This window comes from Plecotus auritus (assembly GCF_963455305.1).
Source record: "Plecotus auritus genome assembly, chromosome: 2".
Taxonomy (NCBI): domain Eukaryota; kingdom Metazoa; phylum Chordata; class Mammalia; order Chiroptera; family Vespertilionidae; genus Plecotus; species Plecotus auritus.
Genome location: NC_137771.1, coordinates 159,358,620 through 159,382,611, shown reverse-complemented (window position 1 = coordinate 159,382,611; position 23,992 = coordinate 159,358,620). Strand labels below are relative to the sequence as shown.

Here is a 23,992-nt window from a genome sequence, read left to right as displayed (position 1 = left end):
TATATATCCTAGAATATTTGCTACATGTAGATTTTACTAGTCAAAAACTGGAAACAACTTAAAATAGTATTCCCAAACACAGAACACTAGTCAGCCATTGAAATGAATGAGGTAAAGCTGTGTATACTAATATGCAAAGATGCTCAAGACATTTAGGGAGGGGAAAAATGCAGAACACTGTGTATATGTCTATGCTTATAATATATGGCCGCGTATGCACAGAAATATTAGGAAATCATGTAAAACACTTTGTGTTTATCTCTCAGGTGTACAACTCAGAGGGACAGAATGGAGAGAAACCTTTCTTTGTACTTTTCTAAGCTGCTGTATTTTCACAGTGCAAATTTACTGCTTTAAAATAAACACTAATTTGCTACACCTTGCTAATACCTCGTAAACTGACGCTTCACTGAACACATTTAGAAAACAAGCATGATAAAGCCCCTAGTCTCTAGGCTAATGCAGATGCCCAGTCCTAGGCCCTCAATCCCAGTCTCTGTGCTCTGTCTCCTTACCTTTGGCAGGATACTTAGGTAAGAGGACTCGTTGGAAGCTTTCAGAAAGGCAGAGGGGGGCGGTGGGGGAGTCCTGGCGAGGTCCCTGAGCAGTTCCTCGTTCATGGCGCTCCTGGGGGAAAGGAAGCTGGCACTGCTCTGACTCAGGCTCCCGAAGACTGCCAAGTCCGCATCGTGGCCAGCGCCTTTCTGGTGGCACCTGTATCTGACATCGGGGTTCACCAGGGCTTCTTCAAACACAGAATCCTCGTCAGAGATCTGCAGTTTCTCAAGCTCCTTATTGATTTTCTGCACATCTGCCACGGTGGTGCCAAGGGACAAGCGACTGTCAGGCTTTGTGTATTCAGCACAGAGGCTGAGGATGGTCTCCAGACGCTGTCTCTCCTAAAACACAAGGGGAGGAGAAGGTCAGTGAGTCTCTGAGAATGGAGACAACTCCAAATAGAAAGAATGAAGAGGCTGGGACCACTGGTGATTTTGTCCCACACATGAGCCCACAGACACTTGGCTGGGGATGATTTCCATCTTCTCTGATGGACACATATAAGGATTCAGATGACACCAAGGTTAACAATGTCTGATTTTCCTCCCAACCTATATTCTGGGCTGTCCCCTTTACCTGTACATACCGGTGCTGGTCCTAGCCCATAGAAGCAATCAGTAAGCCTTTTCTTGATTTAACAATTTTCCAAACACTTGAAAGGGTTTGTAAATCTGTTTCAAAAAATCTTCACCTCCCCCGCCACTCCCTGTACCTAACTACCTTCAACAATATCTAGCTCTTTCATCACTATAGATTTAGTATTTGTCCTTAAAATAAATTCTCTAACTTCCTATAGAAATATCATTCTACTGTTAGACACACAAAAAGAAAAATGCAAATTTTAGAATTTATTAATTTAATAGGCATATCTAAGTCTTCATTTTATTTCTTGAAATGATTAAAAATTTCAGCTCTTTTTTATGTTTCACGTGAAGGTATTTTCCACCAATCTCTCTCATGAGGAATGGAAATGATAAAAAGGCGGAATGTCGCATGAAAATGAAGACTATCTGACGTCGTGTCCAGACAGAAAGACAACAATGTAGTTCAGCTTCTGAAATCATTAAACCTCTGATTCATTTATTTGAAAAATAAGATGATTGCTCATTTGGTTTTTAAAAAATCAATATATAGGCCACTGATGTCTACAATGGTACCACTAACGGACACTCCTCTCATTCCCCACGCAAAATAAGTAGCTAGATATGGTTCTTGACTTTAAATAAATTTACTAAATATTTGTGAACAACAGGGTATAATTTACAAAATGCTCATCATAAGCCTAGACAGCACTGTTTGGGTTGGGGAATCTCAACATCTTCACCTTAATTTTAATATCTAAGGGGAAAGAAAAAAATAAAGTAACAAAAAACATCTGTTGTGATGAAATCTACCACACTGAAAAGAATTCAAAAGACTTCTAGAGAAAAAGCCTTTTCAAACTGGTCATCAGTTAAAAAATAGAAAACTTTTAAATAGCACTGGGCTGCTATTTTCAATTTCTAATTGCAGCTAATCTATAAAGACACAATCCTGAAGGCAGTTTGCTTTTTATTAATCAAAGGAGTGTCAAGTAAAAAAGTCAAGTAGGTACAGAGCAACATAATTCCCTGGTTTCCATTAAACACATTCATTAAATGACAAGATAGAAGTAATTTGAGTTGTATCTGACTTTTATCTGGCTTCTAAACACGCCCCCAAGCCCCCAAAAATGCAATAGCTTAATCAAAAGGACTATTAAACGGGTTGCTATAAGCCCCCACCTCCCTTTCACTGTCTGAACTTCTGGACTCCAGCTGCAGCTCCGTCCTCATGGCCTCTTCCCACTGCAGGCACTCAGAGCCACACACGCGCATCCCGGGAGCGCTGCACCCTGTCCATCCAGGAGCCCGGTCCTTATTTATCTCCACAGCTGCCACCAGCTGCCAAGCCCTACCCACCTCAGCTTTATGGGGAGGGTTGGGAGGGGGGTGGACTCAGCATTCATTGCCTTATTTTAAACCTCTCCAACAATCCGGAATATGCAAAAAGAACCTGCAAGGGGATGTGTGAGGAAGAGGACAGGAATGAGATGTTACATTTTACCCTTCTCAACAGCATCTGCATTAGAGGCTAATCTCCAAAGAAAAGTGTTCTTTCTACCCTTTCGGTAAATTAAGTTGAAGCATCTAAATTCAGTTTTTACTAATCTCTCTAGATCATAGAGTGTATATATGAGCCTGGACATTACATTTGGGATTTTTTGGAAATTGTCAATTTCCAATTACCAGGGCTCTCAGGACATGTGGCCTTCAAAAGCATAAAAGGTACTTCTGCCTGCTTATAATACATAGCAAAATTCCTCCCACATCTCCTTCCCAAAATAGTTTCTTTTGCTGCCAGTGCTCTTGCTTAATTCCAGAGGGAATAAATGATCCCAGCCTGAAGATGAATGCTATTTCAGAGAGTGAAACGCAGCATTCAAAGTCTTGTGCACAGGAAGTTTGGTCTACTGGTATGTGCTTCTCTATTCTTATCACCCCATTCACAAGCCAATCTGTCTAGGCTTTGAATCACACACACACACACACACACACACACACACACACACACACACACTCACACTCACACGTGCACACACCACTGCTGCCCACGAGTCTATAACAAATTCAGGCCACGCCGTGGCACACTGGCCCCATAAAAGCAGCACCAAATAAAAATAAACTGATGATGAAAAGTGCGTCAGAAGAAAGTCTGCAAGGCATTTCAGAAAGCACTACAAGAGGCCTTTTAAGGAAAGCCCTGAACAGAATTTCCCCTCAGATAATAATTCTCCCTGGAGTCCACTTCACTCTGGAGTTTTGTTCCTTCCCATTCATCACACCAATATTCTCCACTCTGCATGACCTAAAACCAGGGTGATTGCTCCAGACCAAGACGCTCTGAGAATCAAATAGGGCACTATTAATAATTATGCTGGAACATCAAGTGCAAACTGGGATTGGCAAACTCCCTTAAGTTTAATTTTCTTTGGCATTTCACCTGGCCATATGCCGAGTCGGAAGGTTACCTACCCTCTTTGAGATCTTTACATCCTACCTCCTTTCCAAACCAGCAATTTACTGCACATTCTCCTGAAAAGCCACCAGTACAGATCCTAAATATCCACATGGTCCATGCTGCTAGGGTTTAGAAAGCAGGTCACTTCAAAACAAATTATTTCAAATACATTTTTATTTTTTCTCCCTCTCCTCCATCCCCATGTACCACATATATCAAATCAAAGAAAGCTTTGAAGGAGACACAAGATCTTACGAAATATACCTGAAGAAAATGGTGTGCAATACTTTCCTTCAGGTTTTAAAAAATAAACAAACAGTTGTGGGGTGAGTGTCTCTTTCATGACCTCAGAGTTTTCTTTCCTTTCAGGGGAATGTGTCTGGCATTGCCCCATTGCAGTTCCCAGTCCTCAGTTCACAGTCCTCCTCCATCTCCTCAAAACATCCAGTTTCCTTGGAATCAACTAGCAGGCGTCCTCAAACTACGGCCCGCGGGCCACATGCGGCCCACTGAGGACATTTATCCGGCCCGCTGGGTGCCGCTGCCTGTCCTGCTTAGCAACTGACTCGTCCCGGGCCTGCAGTGCGCATAGGAATTTGTTCATAGTTTTTTTTTCAAACTATAGTCCAGCCCTCCAACAGTCTGAGGGACAGTGAACTGGCCCCCTGTTTAAAAAGTTTGAGGACCCTTGAACTACAGCTAGTATAGGCCATAGGAATCTCAATATAATGCAGAAATAAATTAAGCAGAAAACTGATTGCTGATACTTAAGCACAGGTAAAATATTTTTTCAAATCCTTCTGTTATAATTAAATATAGAGTCATTACATGAAACATAAGGTCAATCTTTAATGGTTAGATATAATTTAGATGAAAGGAGATTGTTTTTTCTTAAGAGGACCTTTATAACTGATAGGTATGACTTTACTTCTCTCTACTGTTAACCCTAGAGATTCAGTATCTCCCTAATCTTCAATTCAACAGATATTTTAAGTTACTCAATGCCCAGTAATATGCTGGTGACACCAAGATGAAAAAAGACAACATTTCTAGCCTAAAAACTTTAACAGAAGGCACATATAATCAATTAAAGAAAACAGTGATAATAGAAGTTTACAGAAAATTTATGAATTCACATATAGCGAAGAAAAATGTAAAAATTACAGAAAAACAAATTTGAGTTGAGTTCTCAAGAGTAAATGAGTCTGTGTGACCTATTGAACAGTAAGGTGGGCAGGACATTTCTGTAAAGGAACCATACCATCAAAGGCATAGTGTGGTGGAATATCCCAACATGCTCAGCAATCAGCAACTACTATGTAGCTAGGGAGATGGGACTCTTCATAGGAAGAGGGATGAAGTACCTACATAGAAATAGGCCAACTTTTCTTCCTCTTTATATCAGGACTCAAGAGATCTCAATAGCCCTAAACAAACTTTTGAAGTAAATTCATAGACCCTGGTCGGAAAGTGGATGGCAGAATGAGAAGGGCTGGGCTGACAGCATTATTTCTAGGACTCCACGAGCAAATTCTCATGTCTTCATAGGGGGCGGGGTGGGGGGGACAATCAGGAAGAAAAACAGTAGCAGTAAATCTTTTATGTGAGTCTACTTGTTTTTAGAGATAAATCCCCTGGGATAGTAACTGAGGCTCCTAAGATCAGTTCTCTTTCTGGACACAGTGAAATGGTTCTTCTCTTCCCTACCCCAAATTAGATGTGACTATCAAACTTGCCTGGGCCAATGAAATGTGAGAAGCAATGTGTGTCACCCTGCCTGAACAGCCAGTGTATGACTCATTGTACACCTTGCTTGCCATGGCAGAGTGACAGAGGGTGCTGGCTCCAGCCGCCTGAACCCTGAGTGAGGAAATGTGGAGCGGAGGCTTCATTCACTCCGTGCTGGACACACAGTGTATCGTCACACAGCAAGGTGGGTGGGGTAATGCACCCTGACTCCACAGGGAGAGGTGAGTGGAAGCTTCACATTTGAAACCTCCTGAGAACTCTGCCTTATTTTTTTTTTTCTTTTGGCTGAACTTTATCTGTAGCCTTTCCCTGTAATAAACGATAACTATGACTAGAACAGCTTTCAGTGGGTTCTGTAAGTCTTTCCAGCAAATTATTAAACACTAGAGGCCTGGTGCTCAAAATTCATGCTCTGGCGGGGTGGGGGGGGTCCCCTCAGCCCACCCTGCCCCCTCTCACAGTCCGGGAGCCCTCAGGGGATGTCCTACTGATGGCTTAGGCCTGCTCCCTAAGCCGTCACTAGGCCTCCCTCTGCAGGAGGCAATCTGGCTGATGGGGGAAGGCGCTGCCCCCATCACCCAGCTGCTGCTGCCACTGCTGGCCACCGCAGCCACCAAGGCGTTTTCATCAACAGGAACTCCAGTCCCTTCACCACGAAAAAATGACAACGTTCTTTAGGCATTTTCAAGATGTCTCTTTCATAGGATATGACAGTTCTTTCTTTCTTTCTTTTTTGTTTAATCCTCACCTGAGGATATTTTTCCATTGATTTTTAGAAAGCATGGAAGAGAGAGGGAAAGACAGAGAGAAACATCAATGTGAGAGGGACACTTTGATTGGTTGCCTCCTGCATGAGCCCTGACCTGGGCCCCAGCCAGGGAGGAGCCTGCAGCCTAAAGTAAAACTGCTAAATTAGATACAATCTAGCTAATGTCCTATAGGACAATAAAACCATCACTTTTTGAATTGGTGTGTCTTCTAGACAGAAATTAGTTACATCTTTAAAAGCCTAAAAATTCTTTTCATCTTCTCACTTTGCTGATCATTATATGTAACTTTCCAGGGCTGTAAAATGTCAAACTATATGGAACTTATTTAACTGTAAATAGTGTGTCAGGAAATGATCATTCTGTGGGCCTCTAACGCCCCAATTATACTGAAAGGACTTGCTGTCAATGTTTTACTCTGGGCCTGTGCTGGGACATGTTCTGTGCTCCCAGGCTGCTTGGCGGGGCCGCCCTGGCCTCCTGGGGCTGGCGATGGTCCTGGGAGCCTGCGGGCGTGGCTTGGTGCCGCTGCCCTCACCTCCCGGGGCTGGTGATGGTCACAGAAGGCTGTGGGCTTGGAGCCCATCCCTGGGACCCAGGCCACTTGGCGCCGCCCCACCCCCAGCTGCTTGGTGCCTGCATATGCAAATTAACCTGCCATCTTTATTGGGTTAATTTGGATGCTCACTCCTGGTTGGCTGGTGGGCATTGTGGAGGTACGGTCAATTTGCATCTTTCTCTTTTATTAGTGTAGATGAAGGAGGTGTTGGGGAACTCTCTGACTTGCAACTGGTGTCCAGTGAAGGTGGTCATGTGTAGAGACAGTGCCCTTTCACTGGTTTTCACACTTACCCAAACATTGCCATAGTATTGGTTTTTTATCAGTTTAGAAAAATGATCTGATTAAGAAATTGTATATATAAGTAAGGAGTTTTTATTGTTTAGTTTTACAAATTATCCTCATGGAAGTCACTTTAATATATAGCTAAGAATATTTTATTTTATAGTCTGTCTGGGAAGTCCACATTCAGACTTAGTCAGAAAAATGCTTTATTCTTTACCCTTAGTTTAAACAGATGTGCATGTGTGCCTCATCAGAAAGGCTGAGCTGGAAAGAGGCCCAACTGATGTATGAGAGAGTAATGACTTTGTCTGACTGTATCTGTTCTGGAGGGAACTGCAAGTTATTTGGAGAATTACTAATAATGTGATAGCTATTGACTGATTAGTAAGCATTTGTTATGAGCATATTAGTACAAGGATATTGCATCATATGCCCCTATTCTCCACCCACAGGAATGGATAACTGTATACTGAGGGAGGGTAAGACATATGCAAGTAACTAGGACAACATTGACCACTCAGTGGTTTTTCAGTACCTGCTTCTAAAATAGACTCAGTGCACTCAAATACACAAGCACACCCAGAGTAGACTAAGGCCGCCCTGCCTGAGCTCCCTGAAGTTCCCTCCTGTAACTATCTCTATGTATCTGGTCCTCCTTTCTCCATTGCACCACAGTGGCTAAGAGCATGAACTCTGGAGCCAGACTTCTTGGGTTTGCCTCCTGGTTCTGTTGCTACTTGTGTGGCCTTGGGAAAGCCATTCAGCTTCTCCCAGACTTCATTCCTCATGTAAGAAACAGAGGATTTCTGAGGTATCTACCTAATAGGATGGTCGAAAGTATTAAAATTCATAATATAATATACGGCTGGCACTTAGAATGCTGTCTGGGTCAAAGTGAACACAAGGTGTTATCTAAGGAGAGTCCCCAGGCTGAGCCCTCTGCCTGCACCACTGCACCAAATGCCCTCTCACCATCCTTGTGGGGTATCCCAATGATCCCTTCTCCTACACTCATTCCTTCTCTGTGACTGCATCCCCTCTGCCTGAAAAAATAAAGAATAATTTTTATCATATTACTCAGTACATCTACTCTTCTGCTTCCCTACTTTCCTTCAGACCCCTCCACCTCTACAACTCCAATCACAAAGTAGTTGCTAGTGCTTAAACCTCATCCCCAGCCCTTTGCAATCTAGAACAATGTATTCTGCCTGTAAGAGAAGGGGCACCTCCCACTTCTCCAGGAAAATCAGGAGTAAAGTGACCAGAAATAGGAGAAGTGCTTTGAAATAAAGGCATCAGGACTTTTTATGAAGAAAGCCACTCTCTGTGATCTTATATTTTAATGATTGTGGGGCAAACTGACCTCTCTCCCCACAGAACCACTGGACACTCAGGGCAGAATCTCTGTGTCTAAGATTGATTACATGGAAAGAACATGGATTTGGATTTGAAGTTCTGGCACTCATCAGAACTCTAACATAGAAGTTTTGATCAAGTTCAACCTGTCGGTTACCTGGTCTGTAAAACAGAGATAAGTGCCTACTCTAGAGTTCGTGGGAGATTTCAATGTAGCATGTTTTATATACTTTATACTAAAAAGTCTAAAGTCTGTGCCTGTCACATAGCAGGTGCTCAGTGTTTGTTAACCACAACTAGAGATGGTTTCCATAAAAATTTGAAGTGAAACAGATCATTGTCTTGTGGATCCTGGGGAACCATCTCTAATATTGGTTAACAAGCAAACCTTAAGACCAAACTCAATTTTGTTCAGGCAAAGGAAACGCAAGAAAAATATTTCCCTGAAAAAAAATGCACAAATCTACAGGATTCCTCTGCCATTCTGGAAGGTGAAAAAAAAATCCTTCACTGCCACTGCCCCAATTCCTTCGGCATGGCGGGCCAGGCACCTGCACCTGGGCAACATAGCTCTGCCCAGTCATCACAGCCGCCCAGAGACAAAGGAATCTTTCCAGCCCTCACTGCCATTTGGTCCCTCAATCCCCGCCAATACAGAGCAGCATCGGGATGGGGCAAAGAAGGTTCACAATTCTATGTACAGAAAACACAACAATTAAAACATGAGTAAACTCTGTAAACCTACTTTGGGGCCTGTATATTCCCTATAGCACATTAAATCCAGCAGAGTAGCTTCTAGAAATAACTGCCTTCCAAAAATCTATTCTCCCATCCAGTGCACACACTTCAGCCTTGACATAAAACCTAGGTTTCTACTTCACATTGCCTGTGGCTCCACCTTAAACACCAGAGACCATCAGGGTCACTGCCCTATGGGTGCAGCACTCAAATACCTGAGGACCGCATCATATCCTGCCTCTGCTCATACTCACACAGATACTCAGTTCTTTCAGTCTCACTTCATAAATCAATTCCTCACACTCCTGGTCATTTTCTAAAAAATTATAATTATTCACCAGTGTCAACATCTTCCTTAAACCCTTACCTTCTACTATTTCTAGCTGTGTCTCTATTTTAGAAAGACCCCGCACTTTAATATACTATATATGGATATAAAATAAGTATATATTTAATTATAGCACATTTACTAAGTGCATTTAATTATTATTAATGGTGGGAAGTGATCAACCAAACAATTTGTATGCATAACCCATGGACACAGATAATAGGGTGGTGAAGACCTGGGATGGGAGGGGAGATTAGGGGGACAGGGGGCGGGGGGCTGGCTAGAAGAGGTCAAAGGGGGAAAACAAGAGACATATGCAACACTTTCAACAATAAAGATTTAAAAAAATAGATGTAATATTTTAATATGTAATATGTTATATAATTAATAGGTTTTTTACATATACATATATATGCTGATATAACATTTACTTTTATTTTCATTCCATCAAATATGTCTTAAAATATTATCACTTGATTTAATTAATCCTGTTACTTTTTAACTCGAGAATGTTTTTCTCAGTTTGCTTTTCCCACCAATTATTTGCTTTTGTTAGGCAGACAAGTGAATCTGTAACACAATGACCACCTAACTAGGATCTTCTGTACTTTAGTCCTTTTCCTGATGCTGTTCACATCATTTTGCCATTTAAAATCTACTGGCCTGGCAGTTACAGAATAGTCACGGGGATGTAAAGTACAGCACAGGAAATACAGTCAATAATACTGTAGTAACTATGTATGATGTCAGATGGGTACTAGATTTATCAGGGTAATCACTCTGTAAGTTATATAAATATCTAATCCCTGGGTTGAACACTTGAAACTAATATAATATTGTATGTCAATGTAATTGAATAGTAAAAAAATTTTAAATCAAGTGGTATACTTAACGTTTATGAAAAGTTTTACTGTTATAAAATACTTGGGTTTAGTGAATTATTCTTATTCCTTTTAATTCTACTTAGCATTTTTTCAAAATTGTCCTTTCTCAAATTCTAAAAAATAATCCCAGAACTGGGGTATGGTTTTTAGCAATATTGAGTGAGAAACATCAATTTTTCCAAACCAAAATTCTTCAACAGAACAGGTCCCAATAAAAGGTTTGCTCCTTGTGGTCACTTAGACTTCAACAGAGCAAAATTCTTGGATGTTTGAACTTTGAAACACTAATCATTTCATTGACTTCCGCTTCTGGGAAGAAGTACTAAGTACAATGAGGAACCCTGGACATTTTATAGTATATCAGACAAACATAAGAAGACCATGAAACATGGAGAAAGACAGCAAATCAGCTAGGAACTAGTAGTACCCGAGGAAAAACACAGAAATGAGTCCCCTGGGATTTCCTTGGCCACATACATCCCAGATTGTGAGCTAAAGAGAGGCAACAACATGCAACACCCTCGCGCAATCTGCAGGGAATTATGCAGAGTGAATAAAGCTGAAATCAAAAGGTTACATAGCATAAGCTTGTATTTATGTACTATCCTTGAAATGAAGAACAGATGAGCCAGGGGTCAAGGAGGAGATGGAGGGTAGGAGGAAAGTGGGAGTGGCTATAAAAGGGCAATAGGACAAACCCCTGTGGTGTTAGAACTGCTCTGTATCTTGACTGTATCAAGTTCAATATTCTGGTTGTGATATTGTACCATAGTTTGCAATATTTTACCACTGGAGGAAACTGGATGTAAGGTACACAGATCTCCAAATTATTTCTTATAATTGCACCTGAATCTACAATTTCCTAAAAAGATTAACTTTGGGGGTGGGGGGGACGGGAAACGTGCCTTCTAATAGGTCTTAAGCTGCACTTTGAGATGGTTGAATCAAAATTCTTCTGTTGAAAAAGTGGTGAATAAATTTACATTGTAATACTTGTTTTAGGCTAAAAATAAAGCTCAAACTCTAAAAATATCCTTCATAGCAAATATTCCCATGAACTTTTCTAGAATTGAGGAAGAAAATTTTTCATTGCAAGAATTAGCTAGCAGCCATCAACTTATTTGATGAGAAATTTTAAAAAGGTAGATAATAAATGGCTTTTAATTTAGAGACACTAAGTAATTTGAAAAACAAATATGGGGATCACTTTTCCTAGAAAATATCAATAGTACTCCCTCATCAACCCATTCCTATGTACCTGTTGATATAGATATACTATATTTTGAATTTTCATCTAGTTTGTACATTTTTCTATAAAATTTGAGCTTTATTTCTCATTTCTCAACAAGTCCTTGTGTACATTGGTTTACCAGGTTATAAAAAGGAGACTTTTTCCATAATCTTGGCATATAGGGCCTCCCTTTTGCCTAAATTACCTTTTATATTTCAGCATTTAACCTGAGAATGCTAAACTATGTTAAGTACTGTCCCTCAGTTCTGAGCAGGGATTTTTAAATGTGTGGCACCATCAAGAGGCAATAGCTTGCACTGCCACTGTAATAAGAACCTGGATAGGTTTTGCTTTCAAATACAGAAGAACCTGCTCTTAATAGTAACTGTCACAGACTATTGTACCACAGAATTACACTAAGATTTTAGCCTCTGTTTCCCCAATGTGGAGTCACTAAATTGTTGCTAAACACCACTTTTTCCTTTTCTATCCCCCTTCCAGCCCTCCAAGTGAAAAAAAAAAGTGGTAATTTTTTATTCTAGGTTAACTGGGGACAGTTGACAATCCTAATTTGCTAATGATTGTTTCAATACTTACTGAACATCTACATATAGGCCAACAATTTTCTATTTAAAAGATAAAGTCTTTATTCTTTAGTGACTCAAGGTGATCTGACCAGAGATAGCAGTCTTTTTTATATTACCCACAGTTATATATTTACTTGTATTTTATTAGAAATTAAAGAAGTCGGCTTAGAGATTGGATGACTTAGTTATGCAGTAAATAGCATCACCAATTTAATCCTGTGCTGTGCAATATATTCTAACTAATTTCACTTTTCCCCCCCATTTTTCTTAACATAAGAAAATTTTAGAATATGTGGTTCACATTTATGGCTCACATTACTAGTATATTTCTGAGCTAGACTCTATAAACCATCCAAACAAGGCATAAAAGTGAAAGAAGGCAGGGAATCACAAAGAATTGGCTGGCTGTTTTAAACATCAGAGCTAAGTAAAGCAAGACTCCACAGAAACAAGGCAGGCTTTGCTAAATCTGGAGATTAAATCATGTAATGTAATCATGGACATTCTGACTCAGAATACAGGAAGAGATTCATAATATCTTAATATCCCTTTAAAAAGTTTGAGCCACCAAGTTTATTTGGTTAGAAAAACCAACCTCTCGCCCCATTTGCAGTTTAACTGGCTTACTTCCCACTAGTGCAAACATTTTTTAAAAATTAAAACTACAGTCAGGATGTAGCAAGAGGAAGGGCCACATCAGGAAGGAGATGCCTTTCAAGTCAGACTAGAGGACAAAGGAGTTTTCAATACCTAAGCTTGCCATCACATTCCAAACACATTCTACTTAAAAAAAAAAAAAAAAAAAAGACGAATACTATGGCTAGGCAACAATAGTCATTCTCTTAACATTGTCCATTCTGCACCCAACCAAGAAATGCTGTCAAATTTGCAATACAGAGAGATCTGAATGCCCCAATGTTTCTTTTGGGGTCAGGAGCCACTGAAGTGGATGCAGCAAGAAGCAGGTAGAAAAGCAACACACAGCTACAGGTAGAGTAACTTTCACCTGTTTCCTCTCTGGTCTTTAAAATAGTACCTGTATCTTATCACTGTAAGATTAAACAACATATACATTTATATTATAAAATTCCATAACTCTTTAAGTATGCTCAATTACACTTTTACTTAATTTTAGAAACATTAGAGATCTATGGTCTACTCAACAGTACACAGCCTTAGTTTTTGTATGATCCCGGAGAGCACCAATTCTTATAAAGATTGATATAAATTTTTCAAAATAAAGAAAAATAACTCATTTTTACATTTTCATTTTTAATTGAAAACGGGAAAGGAATTTCTCCATTCCTGGAAATCAAATGTATGCATTTGTGCTAATTTAGTTGCATCTTTTGCATAGAGCTTCACTACTACCTGGAACTTGGTGCACAAACTTAAGGTTGAAATGTCTGGGAACTAAGGGTACAGCCTGCAGCACAGAATAGGGAAAGTCAGAATAAGTGTCATAAATGAGTCAAAAACATTCATTTACTCTTCTCAAAAGCATGTAGGCAATGCTGCCCTCGTCTTCTGGCTAGGGCTTGGATGTACAGCGATGAGTAAGACAGACATAGTCCCTACCTCTGGCAACATAAAATGTTTTAGTCGTAAACTGATTTTAGAGGAGCTATGCAAAACATCTTCCAAACAATGGAGAATTGTCTCAGACATTTCACCTGTTCAAATAATAACCACCATGGAGATATTCACATGCACTTGAAAGAAAGCCAACCTTTATCTTCAATACCGTAGAGCATATAAAAAGTTGAAAACCTTATTCCATGATGCCTGATGAGAGCCGGCATCATATTACAACATGTTTGAGAAATAAATACCAAGTCTGGTCTTACATAGTTCTAAGCAGCGACAATACTGTTTATCAGGGCACCGCAGAGGACTGCCGTCAACCAGACAGAAAATACTGGATTGCTCTACAAAGCAATTTGTGGTAGTACATCGGTTCTCCACAATTGCACACAGATGCTTTCGGTAATGGAACCAAATGAATACTCTTAGCAGCAGCAGGGTTTTCTTTCAGATTATTTTCCTTTTTTTCTTTTTAAAAGTACTTAACTGCCCCAGACCATAAGAAGTACAAGATAGCAATCACTATCTCTGAATTACTGGGAGGGTATCAAATGAGATGAATAAAAGAATATCCTGTCTACTTTATGATTTCTCTATCCTCTGGAACATCTGTTTGTCAAAGGATCAGCATCCCAGCCCACTAGAGATCCTTTATGCGTTACTCCTAATTGGAAAATAATGCAGAAGTAGGAAGTTTTAAACGACCATTGACCAGCCCTAAAGGACATCATGAGGTGTGAGAACTGAAATGCACACACTTCATGCACATTGGACCCAATCAAGACCTCCCTCACTTATATCTAGTAATGCTTCGTTTGGAATATTTTAAAATAAGACTTGATATCTGATTTCTAAAATCATAAAAAAAAGAAAAAGCTGGCAAATAAAAGCAAGGTTTGGCAGCTGAGAGCAAGAAAGAAGAAAAACTATAAAAAGCTAAACATCTCAAATAGCACAGCAGTTGGAAGCTGCGTACTATAGACTCCAAGACATTTATTATGCCTCATTAATAGGTCCTCAGAGGTTCATAATTAGGGTTCAATCTTTAAGACTCAATTAAAAGTAAAGAAAAAACACACAGATGAAACACTGCTATAATCAAAGCTAAGTAAAAAAAATGCTGAAATTAGATTCATGAACTGGCTCTCTTCTGCTTAGTTTCCTCATTAATGAGTTCAATAAATCTTTGGCATCTATTCATTCAGTATTTGTGTAAGAGTTGTGTTTATTTTTTGAAAATTATGCTTTGACAATTTGGAAATCCCAGTGAAAAGTCCAAGTGGACTGCATCGCTCAGGAAGTATATACCTCATGGGCTGGAAGCCCAGGCACAGCTTGCCTTTGGCTCCTGGAGCAAATCCCAAATGGCAGTAGATCTTGACCTTCACTGCCTCGATATTCTCTGAAGGCTTTGTTTTCCTACCCTGTGCTTTTGTTTTTGTTTCTGATTCTCAGCCAAGTTTGACTTGGGTTTTGGTTCGCAACAACCTGTAGTTATTATTCCCCATTGGTGGCAGCAATGACTGGGAATCTGGTTTTGTGGTCTGACCACTTGGTGATCTGTCCGGTAGAAATGGGATCTAGTCTTGCTCAGGTGAAAGATGACTGGACATTTGTTTATTGTTGGTTTTAACTTGTTTGCTGCTTTTCTATTTGTGAGTTCAAATCAGGACAGTATTTTGTGCCCAGTGGAAAAGCCATTAGTCTTGCTCCAGTGTTTATTTTTGATCCATAGCAGAGGCCATTGAACTTATGCTCTAAGTTCTTTATTTGTCTGTGTTCTGTACCTGAGGGGGCAGGGGGGAGAATCAATTGTGTGGGCGAAATATTTTCCTACCTCCTGAGGACAATAATAATTAAAATATAAGGACCTCTGTTTCTGATTAGTTTATAGAGAGTAATAGCATTTAAATAAATCTTACATTTCCCAAATTCTAGAAAATAAAATTCTAAGAATTTTGATGTGTTCCTTTTTGAGAAAAAGACATTTCTCATCAAAACTACTGACTTCATAAATATTTTTTCCCCTTAGGAAAATATTTCCATGATGAAAGTGAATGCTTATATAAGTCAGGATGACTTGATAATCTTATTTTAAAAACAGCTCTATGCCTTTTCCTTATTTAATCAGTGTATAGTATAATTCAAGTATAATTTCATTTTTAAATAGTTTGGATTTGGTTTATCATAAGAGATTAGTTTATCTGAACTTCTTAAATGTCATACATTAGTTTACTTCAAAGATAAGCTAAGTTACTTTCATATGATGCTTAAGATTATGAAAAATATAAAATCTGTGCTCAACTAAACAAAATTGTAAGAGTAACCAACCTTTTAATATCAATAATAAGTATGTTCTGTGATGTGTCAGCTTAAACCTAATTTCCAATCTTTAAGGACCTTTGTCTTAAAGTGTCTGGTTGTTCCAGAATGTGAAAGAAAACCGTGAGGAACAAAAGTTGATGAAAATTTAAAAATTGTAGGTCTGCAGAAATGGAGCTTTATTTGACTTGGTTTGTAACATCTGCAAAGAGTTAAGTCTATAAAGACATTATAAGATGTTAAAATTCTGGCAAAGCTTATAAAGGTTTATTTCTGAAGTACTTATTTTTTGTTAAATGTAACGCATGACAAGTACCCTATTAATGTAAAACTAAAATGCAGTTATCTTTACTGAAATGGAACATTGATCTTGGAGAAATCAGCCTATGCTTACAAAAGGCAGGAAAAATTAATTTTTCTGTGTAATCTGCCCAGAAAGCAGTTTCAGATTCTCATAAGAGGAACTTTGTGTACCTATGCTAATTGGGATATATCCTTGCATTTTTAAAAGGACAAAAATATTTCTCATTGCTAAATGATTTAAGAATTGTTTATTATAAAATAACCTATTGTCACTTAATTATTAGGTAACCAAACTGCAAACACTTGTTGTTCAAAGACATGGACAATCCTGTATTATTCAAGTGATAAAATCTCTGGTTAATAACTGATTTTGCCTTACCAAGATCAGACCCTAAATTTAGAAAAAAAAAGATTCCATGATATCTTTTATACCTGAACGATCTTTAAATTTTCCTAGAGGACCCCTGGGCAATCACAAGATTTTTTTCCGTAATCCTACAAAAAAAAAAAAAAAAATGCTAGAAACAATTAGGTTTGTTTTGTAGGCCCCTTATTTATAAATAGGTCAAAACTATCAAGAATCACATAGGAAAACTTGTCAAATCAAATGAGAAGCTTAGCCTTTCCCAGGCTAATTTTGTACAGGTAAAATATCTATAATAATAAAAGTGTAATATGCTAATCAGACCGGACGTCCTTCCAAATGAACTTCCGGATGAAGCTGGGGCTGCGAGAGAAGCCCGGGTCCGATTCCTGCCAGCGGCCCAAGGGAAGCCCAGGTCCCAGGTGCTGGACGGAAGCTGGTGCCAACAGCCGGGGGGAAGGAAGGACTACTGTTGCGTGAATTTCATGCATTGGGCCTCTAGTTATAATATAAATAAAGATCAGAGATGCATACTTATAGAAAGCCCCTGGTTATATCAATACCCTCATTCTCTGTGATACATTCTTACCTTCAGGAGAAACACTGATTAAATAAGACCAACGCCTTATGACCCAGTAGATTTTAGCTCTCCTTCTTGCTGACACTGTTTATTAAATTAACCATAGATTAACCATGGCCATTTACTCTTAACCTCACCAGTAGTCTGCTTTTCTCTCATGTTTACCTAAAGACTCTGCTTAAGTTATAAGCTAGAACAGCCATGGGCAAACTACAGCCTGCGGGCTGGATCCGGCCGTTCAGCTGTTCTATCCGGCCCACGGAGCCGAAAGAGCGGAGGGTTCTCTTGATCTTCCCTCCGCTCCTTTACTTTGAATTTATATTAGTTCACACAAACACTCCATCCATGCTTTTGTTCCGGCCCTCTGGTCCAGTTTAAGAACCCATTGTGGCCCTCGAGTCAAAAAGTTTGCCCACCCCTGGGCTAGAATGTGCCTTAACAAAGGAAGACAGTCTCAGAGCCTCATGGGAAGAAGTGTGCCAGGTGCTCTTCACTCTTGAGAGTTCAAAGAATAGACTTATGGGTAGAAGCGTCTGAGCTAACATTATGTAGACAAGTACAAGACAGTACTAGGCAGCTGCATCAGATTTTCAAGACTTATTTTAGTCTAGAGATAGATGACTTCGTGTTAGTAATGACCCAAGATGCAGAGGAATAAGAATGAATTGCATAGAACTGATGGAACTGATACAGGAAATCTAATTTCTAAATGTAAATATGTGTTTTGGAAAATTACTGGTATTATTTTCAATGTTCTATTTTCTGATGGGAAAACCCTTTAGCATTCATCTTGTCCTATCTCTAACCTTCAATTTAGCTGACTATGATTTTGTAAACTAAATAAAACATTCTCTTAATGGTAGCTTGTTCTGCTTGGTCCCTCAGAAATCAGGAAGATCTATTTTTTCTAAGACTCTTTACTTTTTAATGGCAGTAACATTAATTGCAGAGGATCAATAGAATCTGTCCTTGGTTTTGCTAGGATGTAATCAGACAAATAGTCTATGCAACAGAATCCAAACCTAGAGTGTCATATTTAAAAATAAGCATCATTTTATCAGCTATGACAAGCCCATTATTAAAGGAAAAGAGTTATAACTTTATATTTGGAGCCAATACCCACAAAACTCTTCCAAGAAGCTGAACTGGGACCTACTGGGGGCTTACAAGGCATCAAGTTTACAGGCAGTAAGGAAGGTCACTTCCGGGATTGCCTGGAGCCTCAGCAGATGTGGGGACACTAGAGGAAAGAGAAATTCACCAACACTTGTAAGTGCTAAAGATGAAACCCAGTGGAAATGAATTTTAAGTTTGCTTTCCTATCCTTGGAACACAAGAGTAAATACGAGCATTTGAGGAAGATCTTTGGAGTGATGGAAAGCACTAAAATGCTCTACTAGATTTCTTAATAAATGATCAGATAGATGTTAACTCTCCTACTCCATTAATAACAGTTGTTCAACACAGTAGAGTACTAGGTTTGCTATCCATATACAATACGGCTTTCATATGTTAATTAAAACTTCTTCTAACTTATGCCAATGAAACAAGCCCATATACAATGCCTTTTTCTGACCATGAAAAATCTGGAAATTATGATGACAAAGGAAACTGTCATATTGGAGCACCATCCAACAGATGCACCCGAGGAATATCTAACTCCCTGAGGATACACACATTTGTATTCTTACTATTATATATTAAGATATTTGAAAACATTGTAACAATATACATCAGATTATCAAATCTATGAGTAATGCAAATTATTCTTTTGCTAAAATGTCAAACAAATTTTGTCCTGTATAGATGCCAATGATTTCTGACCATTATAATCAACGCAAAGGTTATATTTGTACTGTCCTATAGGGCATTAATATGTTTGGTATATAATTCAGAAATCTTATTCCAGCATACTTCCTTTCAGTAACTAAAACACTTTTGATACTCCTATACTTTTGTAAACCTGCTTTACCATCCTGATGCTTCCCTCATTAAAGAAATACAGAATTCATCATTAATGAATTAACATAATCTGTGACAGCTATTCATCCCATAAACAAAAACAAAACAAGCAAAAGAAAGTATGCTTTAAAAAAAAAACATATGCCTAAAAGAAAAAAAGAATAAAAAATGCAGTAGTTTGTCCTCATTCAGTATGGAATTCTCAAGGAATGTTCACTCCTTTCTCATTATTTTCAATATTTTTCCAAATAAGCATAAATCCAATTTAAATAGAAAAGGACAAGTCAAAAAAATTTGAGTATATGTAGTCGGAAGTCACTATATATACTAAGAGACATGACTGAAGGGAGTGTGAGGTATGTGTGTGGGTGAACAGTGCAGAAAAAAGGTTAAGCACCATTTAGACCACCTTTTAATTTTCCAGACAACTTACTATACAGAATCCGGCCTAAATCCTGATGCGTTCCAGTTTCGCTGATTATTTCTATGATACCATGTATACACAAATTTGATGATATACATAATAAAAATTGATGTTTCTTGACAGTCTTAAAGAAAAATTTTGTAAGACTTAAGAAACTCAGTAAAATTCACAACTACCTTTGTTAGTGTCTCAAGACTTTATATCTGTGAGAACTCTGCAGAGCAACTTAACATAATATTAGGAACATGTGGGCCTTCTAAAGACCCACAGAGGACTAATAACAGTGACCCGGGAAGAGGAGAGAGAAAAATAGTAGGAGAAATTCTAGGAAGGGACAGCAGTGACTTGTGCACATGGAAATTCTACATGCCCACATAAATCCTTGGAGTTTTTCTCCAAGAAGCTGTTCAATGAAACAATGAGGTCAAATCAGGTTATTACCAATCGCTCCATCTCCTGCTCCCTGAGTCTCTCCTCCCTTTGCCGCCGGTGGTAATCCATCAGGTCATCTCGTCCTGAAATGGAACTGATGCTGCTTTTCCGTTCCCGAAGGACAGGCTGGGGAGTTCCTGAGGCCTGTCTGAGGCTCTCCAAATCTGCGTCATCCAACTCGACAGACCCACAAGAGAAGTTCCTCCTGGCCACGAACACTCTGTCTGGCTCTCCAGGAGGAAACGAATGATTGGAGCTGGTCCCCGAGTAGGAAGCCTTATCGAGGTCATCAGAGGTACAGGAGGAGGTGGAGGCCAGAAGCATCTTCCGCGCCATGCGAGGACTGCCAGGGACACTGAGGGTGGAACTTACATAAGGACTGCCCTCGGACACAGAGGTTTTATAGGGTAAAGCGCCTGAGCTCAAAGAAGAAAAATTCAGGTAATTGTCGTTGTCTATGATGCTATGAGGTAGATCCTTGTCCCCCGGCTTGGCTCGTTTGGAATTGCCCAGAGAGTTTCTTGGAGGCAACGACAGAGGCTTCAGCTGGTTCTCTGTGGCCCTGTGCAACCTGGGCAGCGACCGGCTGTAGGCTCCCATGTGACTCAGGCTGCTGCCCGAATACTTCCTAGTTCTTAAACCGGTGTTTTCAGACGCCGGCTCCTTGTGTCTGGTCAGTTTGGGCTGCAGTGTCAGGCTGTCCTGGATGCTCATTTTTCTGGCTTGTTTTGGGCTTGAGGGCATGCTCGCTGCCCCTGATCTGCCGATGGGAGAGGGGCCGGTGTTGCTCAGGGAGTTCCCATTCCACATGGCCAGGAGGGAGCCAGACGCCTTGCGGCTTTCCAGCCCTCCGAGAAAGTAGACATTGTCATGGGATTTGTTTCTGGAGCTATGTTTGGAATAGGGAGGCTTCTCCGAAAGCCTCAAGGACCTTTCACTGTCCCGGCCAGTATAATGATCCAAGTCCGTTCTTCCACGTGGATATCCGCTGACGGAGGGTGAAGTGCTGCGTAAAGGAGTGGGAGGTTTCGTGGAAATACTTTTCTCAGTTCCATCACAAGAGAATGGCTTGCTTCCCTGGATTTTGGTCAAGGAGGGGCTACTTCTGACACTGGTTCCCAAAGGGGAAGGGCTTCTCTTCACAGGCACAGGCTGTGAGAGGGTCAGATAGGAGCCAGAATAGTCTCCGTTGGCTTTAAATCTCAGGCTGGAAGAATACTTCTTTGGGCTCAAGCTCTCCATCATGTTCTGGGAATCGTTCTCAAGGGAATTTGCCACAAAGCGTGCCTCTAAACTACCATTCTGTAAGTCCAGCTGTTGTTGCACGTGGCTATGCTCTGCCATAATGCTGCTTGAATCTGTAAAGGAACAAAAAGAGAGAGCAAGTTTTACTTAAAGAAGGTTTAAAAAGACCAAGTACTTATCAGCCCACATCTGAACAAACAGCCTTGCGGCCTGACCTAATGTAATTAACAAACACTATCTCTGTTTTAGTAATAAACCTAACAAACATGTACTGCAAAATGAAGGAGAATAAGGACCACTGATCTGGGATGTTTTTTGCTCAAAAGAAAAAATAATAATTCAAAAGGATATCAGTGATATTTGAGAGGAACAAATCCCTAAGTGCAGGTGGAGGATTAGGCTGGTACATAAAAAAAAACCCATTTCCCTTCAGGGTTCTGGTCCTGGGCAGACCACCTGCTTCCTGAGCACCTAGCAAACACCCAAAGGGATGATGCAATGGGCCTGCCTTACATATCTCTGCTAGAATCCTTAACTGCTCAGAAAGCTCATAAGGTCCTGAGAAAACAAAATTCACATTTTGGCTGAGAAAGAACATTTTATGTTAGACACTGACCGAAAAACCCCATCAAGGTTAGAAGATGGTTCTTTAAGAGGGGTTTCAACATACCTTCTCAACAAAGAGACTTAATACAGCTCCTGCACCCACCAGGAAAAGGCAAGTAATAGAAGAGTGTTTCCCAAATTACCACAGTATTCAGGAAAAGAGGGAACAGAATACTTAAAAACCTGAAACTGACTTATCTTTCCAGCTCCTGGGTACCCCAAATGTACCATGCTCATCCTTCATCTCAAACTCCCTCCTCTCTCAGAAACACCTTTCTCCCTCTTTTGCACCTTTGTGAACCCACCCATTCCTCAAGACTCCGATTAGGATCCTATCTTTCATGCTCACAATTTATTTTAAAGGTATGCAACCAGATGGACACAATATTAACTTAAGAAACTGAAGTTTCACCGAAATCGGTTTGGCTCGGTGGATAGAGCGTCGGCCTGCGGACTGAGGGGTCCTGGGTTCGATTCCGGTCAAGGGCATGTACCTTGGTTGCGGGCACATCCCCAGTGGGAGGTGTGCAAGAGGCAGCTGATCGATGTTTCTCTCTCATCGATGTTTCTAGCTCTCTATCCCTCTCCCTTCCTCTCTGTAAAAAATCAATAAAATATATTTTAAAAAAAAAATATTCTTCATCGATGTTTCTAGCTCTCTATCCCTCTCCCTTCCTCTCTGTAAAATATCAATAAAATATATTAAAAAAAAAAGAAAGAAACTGAAGTTTCAGTCTATAAAACTATATTTTAATTAAAAATTATCACTGCAGCCCTAGCCTGTTTGGCTCAGGGATAGAGCGTCAGCCTGCAGACTGGAGGGTCTCGGGTATGATTCCGGGCAAGGGCAGAGATACCTCGGCTGCAGGCTCTATCCCTAGACCCGGTTGGGGTGCATGCAGGAGGCAACCAACTGATGTGTCTCTCTCACATTGATGTTTCTCTCTCTTTGTCTCTCCCTTTTCCTTCTACTTTCTCTAAAAAACCATGGAAAAATATCCTCCAGTGAGAATTAACAATTAAAATCAATCAAGGTTAAATCCTTGATAAATGATGTTTTAAAAATAAATACATACAAAAATAAAAATTTAAAACATTTTAAAAATAAAAATTATCACTGCAAGGGAGAAGGTTTATACAGCTAACTGATAAAAAAAAATTATCTTCAGATCATCATCAAAGTGGACACACGGACATTCTCATTGAACTCATGCACTGCTAAGATAAGATGGGCCTCCAACTCTTCAGGCATCTCAACCCTAGTTATTATATCTCTGGTCTCTGTTGCTTATGGTTAGTAATCAATTTCATAATGTGCTTGTTTCTATCACGAGGCCACAAGATTCAGGAAGAGGGATAAGTCTCGTATTTCTATCTTATCTACACCCTCTCCTGACTCCCACTGTTCCATGGGTGAGACACTCGATGAACCTAAGTTTTTAATTTCGTCACAGCCTTCCCCACTCCCTCCCAGCCACAGATTGAAGGAACTTCATCTTGCCTGCTCAGCTTCACAGACTTCCCAGGCAAGTTCAGGCAGCCTAATAAGGAATTGCTTTTATCCACAGAGTGGGGCCAACAAACAGTCTGGCTGCTTAAATCTTAGTGATGGGCTTAGTATCCATCTGCCCATAACGCTGTAGCTTCCCCCAACAAGCTCTGCCTTGGGTTCCTTATCTTCCAACCAAAAGCCTTGCCCTGATGTATAAACGCATGATTATCTTTTAAAGTATCCTCACAAAAATTAATAAAATTGGAATTCTCCTTTAGAATTGCCACCCAGCTAGAACCTGGCCCCGCCTCTGGCTCTTGCCGGGTCTTTTGTTTCTCAGGAACAGTGTCATCTCTGCACCCAAGACAAATGTCCCTATGTCCCTCTCAGCAACTGTTTACCATCATTCTGACCTTGAAAGCAACAGCAGCATGGTCTGAGTCATATCTCACTATGCCTCCTTAGAGGACTGAAACCAAGATGACCTCTAGGCTTGGCCCCTTCTGTTCCCATCTCTGGTTGGTTTGCCATATTGAAATTCCAGCAAACCTTGGCCAGTTCCCTCAAGTTAAATATTTTATAATTGAGGACATAAGA

General features: G+C 40.0%; 1 protein-coding gene across 1 annotated transcript in view; it reads right to left on the bottom strand.

Annotated features, from left to right (window-relative positions):
- PHLDB2 (pleckstrin homology like domain family B member 2) overlaps positions 1-23,992 on the bottom strand; it is a 99,825-nt gene that overhangs the window by 61,391 nt on the left and 14,442 nt on the right. The window contains exons 2-3 of the mRNA XM_080657321.1: positions 20,062-21,410; positions 516-899 (exon numbers count right to left, since the gene is read on the bottom strand). Coding sequence (XP_080513447.1) covers positions 516-899; positions 20,062-21,396 — 1,719 coding nt within the window. The 5' untranslated portion in view covers positions 21,397-21,410. The remainder of the gene's footprint in view (positions 1-515; positions 900-20,061; positions 21,411-23,992) is intronic.